A 10,662-nucleotide genomic window follows, 5' to 3' on the forward strand; every position below is an offset into this window, starting at 1 on the left:
GCTAGCAAGTCAACAATGTACTTTGGGAACCAACTTATAAAGATGAAGACCAAGCATCTATTTGCTTTCCCAGTAGAAATCTATTTCAAAACAGCAATACACTTCCTGTGAGTGAGAAAAGATCTACCTTTCAAAGAATACCAAAATAATAATTGTAGAAAGAATGACAGAATTAGGAAATCCCATGGTGTATCTATTGATGGGGCAATCTAATGCTATAGACTAACTCCTGGTCCAAAAAGGGTGGAGGGGGGGGGAATCTAAACTTAGAGTGGAAGGATCCATCATCACACTAACCAAGGTACTGATGCTGGCTTCAAAAATGCTGGAACCAGTCTCAGCACCTCCTGATTTGATGCAACATGAAGTATACAGCAGCACTTGTGTATACTGTAACCAGAGATGCTATCCTTTAAATCTAACTACTAGATATACAAGGCATGAAGGATTAATCCCCAAAATAGGGAAGGTAAACTAACGGCATAAAAAAGTTCTAGATTTTAAGATTTAAAGTCAAAACAACCAGATTTAATAAGTGGTGCTGATATTCTGGCTTGGACAACTCAGCTCTGAAGAACAGTATGTTTACAACTAAAGAAATAATCCAAATATGGATTGATCTTTTTTTTGTGTGTGTAGGATTATCCTATTTTGTTTCATATGATGTCATTGTACAGAAAAAATGTTAATTTTTAAACTGACACAAATATAGTGAGGAATGGCATGTCAAGATATCTCTAATGTACTTTAAGTAATAAACAAAAAATTTAGATAAAAGTAAGTAAATTGGATGCTGATTACAGTGAGATCAAGTGGAACTCCTCTCCAATTCATTAATTCCCAATAGATTCCTGAGCTAAGAATTTCTTCAATTCTCTTTAATTCTCTTAAAAATTAAGCTCAGTTCTCTCAAGTAACCAAAAACTGAGCTGACAACTAAACAAATGAGCCCCACATCCTATTTTGAGAAATATAACCATTCAAACATTTTTTTTTTCTGGGTTGGGGTTGTAGCTTAGTAGCAGAGTACCTGCCTATGTTTGAAGCCCTCAGTTTATTTATCTGCACTGAAAAAGATAATAATATCCTAATGGGTTAACCACACACAACACCTAATTCTCCAAACTGCATCTAATTTCTACTTAGCTCATAAGTTCACTGTGTTCTTAATAGTTTATCCACAAGGAGTTCATTATGACAACCCAATATTTCAATGATTCCATACAACCTTCAAAATAAAATTCAAACTATTAATTCTAGCATTTGGACTCCTCATAATTAAGCCCCCCCCCAACTTCTCTAATCATCACTTAGTTCCCACCACTCTTCATGTGTTTGCCATTCCAACTAACAATCCAATCCACACTTTGTGACCAAGACTTATGGCACTCATCAGAACCAATCTACCATGGCTATACTTCCTCTTCTACTGGAGGATCCCCTGCCTTCCTGTTCATCTCACTATCAGCTGTTAATGACAACTCCAGTTCCAGGGATCCAGAAAACCTCACTAGAGGCTTCAGCTCATAGTATAACTTCTTCCCAACCACATACAGCATGCTAGGAATGAGTGATTCTCTGGTGCATAAAAACCAGCCAACATTCACATGAAAAAATTACCTTTCTCCCTTGTAGCTTTTCACTATATAAATGTTAAGCTTACCTGGTTGTTCTTTCTGTTCTAAAGAACCTAAAAATGTTGACAGAAATTTGATGCTGCTGCTACCTTCTAGTATGAACAGCTCTACTGCATGTTCTACCGTTTTGCCTCAGAATATCCAAATTTAACAGTAAGAAGAAAGCTAATTATTCCACTTACAGATGAAGCAGTTCAAGGTCAGAAAGGTTAGACATCTTGTCCAAGATGATCAAACTAACTGCAGTCATGAAGAGAACCCACATCTACAAAGAACTCCTAGCACTTTACCACAGGGTTTCATTAGCTTATGACACAAACTCCTTTTCATCTTTATGCATGCTGAGCAAGCGCATGTGCAGGCACACGCATGCTGAGTTAGCACTGACTCCCTATCATAACAATGGGAGGATGACTGCAACAATAATGGTGGCAGCAAAAACCTAAAGGATTAGATGCAGGTAACTTCAGAGGAATTTTTATTGCCTGGATTTGAAAGTTTTTATTTTTTCTTAAAAAATAAATATTCACCTACTATGTAAAAATTGTATCAAAAGGATACAATTACTGTAACAAAGAAAACCAAGAACTGTGGCTAATTTTTTTTTAATAATCCTAAAATAAGGAGTCAGTCCTCCTTCCAGATGTATACTGGCTCCACAGCAGCACTCACTGCCACTCAACTCATGACCACCCTGAGAAATCACTGGCCTGCTCCTTCTACAAGCATCTAAAATGGATCCAAGCTCACTGTTCCTGACTCAAATCACTTAGCAATACCACATCTTTCAATCAGAAATGCTATTTCCTCTTGAGCGGTTACTAAAAATAGCAATAGTGCTATTTAAAGGAGACTACATAAATCCTTTAGCTGCACAGTTGTTTAAGTGAACAAGTTGAAATCCTCCAAAAACACCTTTATTTTCGGAGTTGTGGCCTCTGAAATTTTCTTTCCCCACACTTTGAAAAGACTACATATTTTAGCCCCAAGAAATTGACTGGATTTGTTCAAGTTCAACATATCGAAGAATTAGGAAACAAAACCATTTGCTTTTTCTTTGTTTAAAATCTGAGGAAATGCAAAAGTTGTTTTTTTATATACGGAAACATACATGGGGTTTTTCTCCTATGGTTGTACAACACAAAACAAATCAAAAGGTAAAACTCCAAGTCTTGCTCCAACCATTATTACAACCTTGCCTTGTCATGTGGACAAGTTGCCACCTCTCAGATCCGAGTCTCTGCACATATGCAATGAAGACACCCCTTGCCTTTCAGACTGTGGCAGTCCTGAAATAATATGGTCTTTTGGCATTACTTTAATTTTCCCTACACTGAAACACATTTGAGAAGAAATATTTTTCTAGTTTTTTTTTTTCCTATAGAGCTCTTAAATATTATTTGTAGTACAACTGAGATACCATGAAATGAAATCATAAGTTTATGAATAAGTTTTAAACAAAAAAACTGCATGTATTTATCATGCACGTCCCTAATTATTCTCTTAAAAGTAATATACTTTTTTAAATTTTTTTTTCTAATGAGAGAGGGGAGAGAATTTTTTAATATTTATTTTTTAGTTTTCAGCAGACACAACATCTTTATTTGTATGTGGTGCTGAGGATCGAACCCAGGCTGCACGCATGCCAGGCTAGCCGCTTGAGCCACATCCCCAGCCCAAGTAATACACTTTTGTTGTTTAATTTTTCCTATGTATTTCCAACCACCAAATTAGCTTAGTTTACCAAGGATTCCCCAATAACTTGCTACTGACCAGGTAATGGTGCCTTTCTTAAATGACTTATCCTATACAAATGCCAAAGGTAAGGTATTTATTTAAGACCCGGTATCTTTTCAATCCTGGACCAAGCAAGTATCTCATTTTTTCAAAGGCCTCCTGCTCTGGAACCTACCATTCTCCAGCACCCTCTCAAGTGCAGGGCACACTGCATCTCTTCCTTCTGCACATACAAACACACACTCACACACATGCCTGGTGGCTCTAACAAGGGACCACTTTGTGGATTTATTCACATTGATAACAAAACACCCAACCTGACAAATTCTACTTCTCATAAATAATATGACAGAAATGACAATAAGCTGATTCACTTTATCAGCCTCAAAAGCTAGTTCAATAAAACATATAGGTTAGAATCAACATATGAAGAAACTATAAACACAATAAAATTTTGTTAGACTTGTTAGAATTGCTGAATTTTTCAAACTAGACTTTCTGCTTCAGAAAATTATGAAAAAGTAAGGCTTTTTTTTGTAATAATAAGAATCCTAAACAAAGAACTTCTACAAGCTACCTGATTCTTAAAAATTCATGGCAAATCTTTAAGCACTGTTACTGTTAGAGGAGAAAAGTAGATTTCTTTCAGTAAGGACAAAGTTTGAGCTAACTCAATTTCAATTTGTCTTCTAATTAATGGCAATGTTTTAAAACTAGCTTAGAGACACACCTGTATTTTAAAAAACTTATTTGTATTAAATGACAATCTGCCACATATGATCACACTCAGCTTGCTTACAAATTAAAAGTATTCATAGTCTTCTTTTATCCTGAACACACCAAAGTAGCACTTGGAAATAAGAATTTTTCCTATTTTTGTGCTTTGTATATAACACAATATCTATTATTGACTTTTACCGGTAAATGACTTTTTAAAAAGTTTATTTCATATAATTTCATAAATGCCAAAACTTTCAAGAGCTAAAATGAGCACTGATGGTCTTTCTGTTTATAGACTGATTTATTTTGGACTAATTTATTTATGGACTAAATAGAAACTATGCTGATTAAGTAAAGCAATTTTATCTTCCCAATTCCCATTCAAGCCAGGTGTGGTGGCACATGCTGGTAATCACAGCTACTTAGAAGGCTGAGGGAGGAGGAGCACAAGTTGGAGGCCATCATCAGCAATTTAGAGAAACCCTACCTCAAAACAAAAAGGACTGGGGATGTGATATAAAGTAAAATTAATAGTGATAAAACTAATCAATATTATTTGTAGTACTTAAAAGCAAGTGCTGTGCTACAAATAAAAAATTTCTGTACATTCTTTTCTAAGTATTCAAAACCATCACCAATCAGAACATAACTGCTTAACTTTGTATTAGACAATGTTTCTAATGTTTCTATTTTTAAAAAATAACACACATCCCATTTTTAGAGAACTGAAAATAAAAAAAGAATATGAGGTGTCAATGTATTCATTAATTCAACAAAAACTTATGTATCCACATGCCAGGCTCTAAGGTAGCCACCACCTTCAAGGAATGAGTTCCAAGACAGAAACAAAACAGATGGAGATATTCCAACATTAACAGTGGTAATAAAGTAGCATATAAAAAAAAGCAGAATGGATAGGTGTTCACAGACCACTTCTTAACATCGTCAGAATAACTTAACAAATACTAATGATTGATAAGCTGAATATTTTTCTTTTTCTGTTAAATGAATACAAGGCTGTAAGGAATCTCTCTTGGACATTAAATAACCTAGCTATTTGGGGCCCCAAGACTGAAATGCCTATTTTTCAAAATGGCGTATGTTTCCCCAAAAAGTTCTCATTACAAGAAAAAACTACAGAGCTTAAAATTCACATTGAACAGCTGATGTCAAATAAAGGGATCCCAAGAAGTAATAAAGTCCTGTCAACCATGTAAATAAAAATCTGGCATATAATTATGATTCCCTGACATGGGCCTATTCACTATCCCCAGTCCCCTTGACTTTAAAAGAGATTTTTAGATATTTTGACAGCAGCTGGACAGTGGGCTATCTTTTAAGTTAGCAAACAAAACCCAACAAAGTCCCAGTACTTTCCATCTCTGACAGAGAAGGGCAATCTTTGCATACAACTGCATCAACAAATAAACCAGACAAACTTTATTAGCTACATTGAATTTCTCAAGTAAACTAAACCGTAGTTCCAGTTTATAAAAAGCTGCTCCTGTGATCTCATTGGTGTAATTTTCTTAACAAAAACAAAAGAAAAAACATTACATTTCTAAGATAATTGGCCTCAAAAAAGTAGCCTCTGAATCATGTTTCAGGAAACGCCAGGTCAAAGCAATAGGGTTTATTTTCCTCCATTTCACCCCAGACTAGTTCACTTAAAAAAAAAAAAAAAAAAAAAATTGATCTCATAGAACCTGATGAAGTCCCATGCAGCTCCAGGACAGTGACAGTGCTGCAATAATAAAAGAAATGTACACAAAGCACTTTTAAAAATCAAATGCAGGCTGGGAGTGTGGCTCAGTGGTACAGTGCTTGCAGAGCATGTCTAGGCCATGGGACGGAACCATGGCAAAACAAAACAAACAAAAAAAAAGTGAAACGTACTTGTTTCAACTGGATATTCTCAAAATCATTAAGGAAAAAGTGTTCATACCAAATACACGGGTGAATGCAATTGGCAAAGAGACATTTTTATTACCACAACTGTCACATATCTTTGAAAGTATACCATACTGTAAAACATGTAAACTGGATAAAGTTTAAAAAGGAACCACCTCTTCTAGGTCAGACAGTACAGAATAAATGCTGAATAAATAGCCTATAACACAATACAAAATTACTATTTCCATTACTGCCATATATAGCTGGTGACACCTCCCCGGGAAGAAGAAAGAAGGATAATGGAAAGAACAGCGATGATAAAATGCTAGGCTTTTTATTATCCCAACTAGTGCAAGGGCTCATGTACAAAAATAGAAGCTTAGCCTCAAACCAACAGATTAATTACCTCACCTCAAGTAAAATCTGTCACAGATATTGATTACTGTCAACAAGGTTTCCTTCTCCAACAACAACAACAAAAAAAAGGGGTAAAATTCTAAAAAACTATACAGCCAGAGTCCTCTGATTACCAGCAGCCATGTAATTTTAAACCAAAGCTTTTGTAGACGAGTTTCTCAAAAAAATAGTTATTAAAATAAATAAATTAATAATAAATAAATAAATAAATAAATAATAAAAAAAGTTATTAAAATAAAAACGAAATGCAAGGAAATTACAGGAACAACATGTCCAATAATGAATAAATATGAAATTTACATGGAAAAATGTTAACTATTAAGCAAGTTTCAATTTAAAATATTTCTTTTCACATTTTTAAAGAAGAAGAAAAAATTTTACCAGGAAAAAAAAAAAATCAGAAAATGAAGAATAATTTTTGAAACCATGAATGCAGAATCTTGTTGGCTTTTTCTGAGCTGCACACTAAATTTCCTAATATTCACAATAATACTTAGACTACCCTTCCTCACAAATCATATTATAAATCTTTAAATTTTATCAACTTTAACCTCCCCACTGCCCTTAAAAAAAATACTTCAAAAAAATGAAACTCAAAATCTGATTTTAAATAATTACTTATTCTCCATTTTCCTCTATTTGAGATTTTTAAGTCAAATTAATTTCATTCTTCACTTTTTTCATTCTAAATTGCAAAATTTTATAAACACATAAATTTGCAACTACTGCTATTGCTTCCCATTTCCAGGACCAAAAAAAAAAAAAAAACCCTCCCTATAAACTCTTTTGTGTAGCTCTTTTTCACGGATGGTCAGGGTTCTGTGGAAAACTTTCTGGAGAGAGCAGTTGAAGACCTGTTTCATCTGTAATCCAGTGATCATCTCTAACTTTGCCAAAAGATTAAGTTTTAGGATTAACTGAAGTTAGGACATTTATATAACTGGACCAACCTAAAATATGTTCTCAATTTCAAAAAACAACCACGTTTTTGAAGATACTTGGGAGAAAAAGACTGACAACTCCACACAAAACTAAACAATAAAACATAAAGAGTGTCTATAATCGGGATACAGACTAAAGGTTAACTTTAACTTGGCATGGAAATAAATACTTCTTCTAAAGCACTGACATTTTAATAAAGTAGGGAAATCCAACCAATACTTAACTCCCAAATGTGCAACTAGCCAAATAAAAACTCTCCAACGACAGACAAAATATTTTGAAACGTATTATTCAAAAAGTATCTTAAAACAAAATTGCCCAAGAGGCTCAATCAAAATTGGTATTTATCAGAAAGCATGCCTACTCATAAATAAAATATCTTAACTTCACTAATCACTAAACTAAAACTTAGAAATTCATATGAATTTTTGTCAAGCATTATAGACAAAAAAAAATGTAATTCCTAACCACAAACAGACATCATGATTAATTTGTTTTAGACAATGACAGGCCACAAAGGGGTAAAACACAACGTGACAAAATTCACAATTAAACTATCCAACAAGTAAAAAATGAGATGCACTTAAGAAACCAATACTTTTCTTAAGTCAAATTAAGTTTATTATAAGGCTAACAATTACAGGAAGCAGCTTATTCCACACTAAGGAATAGCCCCCTTTCCTGCATGTTTGTACTGCTCTGATAAAAAACAATCAAACTTCCTAGTCATTATGCTGTCCATTTTAAATATGCTAGCTACCACACTGAAGCAATCTATGCAACCGGGAATTGAAAAGGGTAAAAGACTAAAATGAAAGAATAAGCCATATAAAAAGGAAAAATACATTGTTAAGAATATATCATCCTAGTGATCTTCCATATTTAAAACTCAAAAATACTTCAAAAGGTTGCTATTTCCAACCAGAAAGAAAGAAAGAAACCGGTGTTAAAGATAATGACAAAACTGAAACTTCTAGATTTGGAGGATTAAAAATTATTAAAGCTAAAGATTAGAAACTTAACAGGGACCCAAATGCAAATTGATTTGGAGCTTTCAGATCAACATAAAAACACAAATGAGAGACCTTTTAAACTAGTCAAATTATAACTCAAATTATTTAGTATTTTAAGTAGCACATAAACAATAGAAGTATTTCCTGAGTTTTATAATTTCCTATGCGGTTCAACTTAATTTAGCATTTTGGGAATAAAATTTAATTAACTCTAAATATTGTCAAGTTCAATGTTCGTTTTAATGTATATAAAAGGATTCTTTCTAAACAACTGTACTTAAATATTTTTAACTAGAAAATAGTTAAATATTTTTAACTAGAAATTGTTACTAATATTCCTTAAACTTAACCAAAATAGGCCAAGGTGGGAAAAAAACTGCGTACTGAGTGTTTTCCATGTTTGTAAACATTTATGAACACATAACGGCAGATGAAATTATCTTTAAGTTTCAACTAAACTTTAACACAGGTCAGATTATTGAGTATACTACATAACACATTTTGATGCAAACGTTTCCATGGTTTAAAAAAAAATAACTGGCGCCCCTTAGCGCTCACATTTGGAAATATTCAATTTAAGAGTTCCAGCTTGCTTTTTTTTTTTTTTTTTTTTTTTTTTTGACATTCCAGAAAGTTTTCTGCCTCCACAATCTTTCAAATGCCAACACAAATAGGAAAAGCAGAGCCCCTTAAAGGGCCAGCTCGTTTTCTCCGGAACAATTTGGAATGAACAGATAAGCTGATCCAAGGCGGCAAGCGCCCGCTGCCAGGTGCGTTACTGCTGTACGTTTAACACCTAAGCCAAACAAGGCAGCAGCACCTCAAGGTTTCCCATTTTAGAACCGCGTCTTCGACTTTCGAGTCAACAAAAGCTGCGGAGATCCCTCTAACTCCCTTTTACCAGGGAGATATTCCGGTCTTTTGTTCCTCCGTGACATTCCAACTCCCTGGGCTCCTCTCCTTTCCTGGGCTCTACGTGAAAAACCTCGAAATTCCTGGGAAATCTGGGGCCGGCGGTGCGTCCCCGCGGCGCGCGGCCTCGGCGTCCTCGGGCGGCCGGCAGCTCCGGCACCAACTCGCTGCGTGCGCCGAGTCCGCGGGCCGCCTCGCGGCTACGGGCGTCTGCGCTCGGGCCGCCGCAACTTGGCCAGCTCGGCGTCGGCCGCCGTCAATCTCCGGCCCGCGGCGCCCCGCCACGCAGCTCTCCCAAACTTTCGCTCCTTGGGGCTTTCTCCGGACCGACCCCGGGCGGCGGCCCGGAGCACGCCCTCCGCCGGAGTTCCCTCGGCCCCGGGCCGTGTCTCGGGCCGAGCGCGCGGCATTTCGTACCCCACCCCCAAAAAGTGAAGTCAAACTCCCTAACTGCTCTCGCTTCCCCAACAAAAGGGCAGAAGTGCTCCCCGCGGGCACTCCGAGCTCGCCCGGCCACGGCGTGGCTGGAGGCCCGAGGGTCCCACCCGCACGACTGCGCGGCCGCCCGCAGAACCCGACGGCCGGCGGGAGGGTGGCCCGGGACCCTGGCCTGCGCCGCCGCGGCCGCCTCCCCGCGCCGCCACCGGGCCCGGAGGGGCCCCAGTCCCGGCCCGCCGCGCGCCCGCCGCCTTTGTGCGCCCGCCCGCCGCCGCCGCCGGCCTCCCGGTCCCGGGGCGCGCGTCCCGCCCGGCCGTGACCTTCCCGCCGCCCCTCCGTCCCGGGCGGGCCGGGCCCGCCGGGCTGCTCACCTTCGTCCAGCAGCCGCTCGAGGTGGTTGAAGATCCCGCAGAAGTTGGGCAGGCTGCTCATGAGCTTCTTGTCGTTCATCAGCTGCATCAGGTAATCTGGGGTGGGCTTCGGCTTCTCCTTCGTTTCCATTTCCCCGACCATATTCCAGGCTCCGCAGCTCACTCCGCCCGCCGCCGCCGCCGCCGCCGCCGGAGAGGAGGGAGGGGCGGGGGCGAGCCCCGGCCGCCGGCCGCTCGGGACGCGGCGTCCCGCTCCGCGCCGGCTCCCGCTCCGGGCCCCGCGCCGAGCCCCGCGGCGGCCGGCTCCGCGCGCCCGCCCGCCCCCCGCAGGCACTTTCCGCCGCCCGACGCGCTCCGGCAGCCCTCGGCCGCCCGGGCGGCGCTCCCTCGCGAGGCCGGCGGCGGAGGCGGGTCTCCGAGTGCGGCGCGGGCCGCTGCGCCGCGCTGGACCGGGCCGCCGCTGCTGCTGTCGCGCCGCTCAGCGCCGCCGCCGGTGCGCGGGCTCGGGCTCTCTGCTGTCCCCGCCGCGGCGCTCTGCCGCTGCCGCCGCGCTCCGACTGCGCTCCTCCTCTTCCTCCTCCT

At 39.5% G+C, this 10,662-nt stretch overlaps 1 protein-coding gene across 8 annotated transcripts in view; it reads right to left on the bottom strand.

Annotated features, from left to right (window-relative positions):
- Qki (QKI, KH domain containing RNA binding) overlaps positions 1–10,360 on the bottom strand; it is a 135,898-nt gene extending 125,538 nt beyond the window's left edge. For 5 of the 8 annotated variants that reach the window (XR_013091576.1, XM_076858049.1, XM_076858048.1 and 2 more), the window contains exon 1: positions 10,081–10,313. Coding sequence is in view for 7 of the 8 variants with exons in the window: in XM_076858049.1 (XP_076714164.1) it covers positions 10,081–10,222 (142 nt within the window). In the remaining variant the exon portion in view is untranslated. Of the gene's footprint in view, positions 1–10,080 lie in introns of all 8 variants that reach the window. The other 3 variants (XM_076858052.1, XM_076858054.1, XM_076858053.2) reach the window with 2 other exon arrangements.
- Between the last annotated feature and the right edge of the window lie 302 nt (positions 10,361–10,662).

Source organism: Callospermophilus lateralis, chromosome 6 (genome assembly GCF_048772815.1).
Source record: "Callospermophilus lateralis isolate mCalLat2 chromosome 6, mCalLat2.hap1, whole genome shotgun sequence".
Taxonomy (NCBI): Eukaryota; Metazoa; Chordata; class Mammalia; order Rodentia; family Sciuridae; genus Callospermophilus; species Callospermophilus lateralis.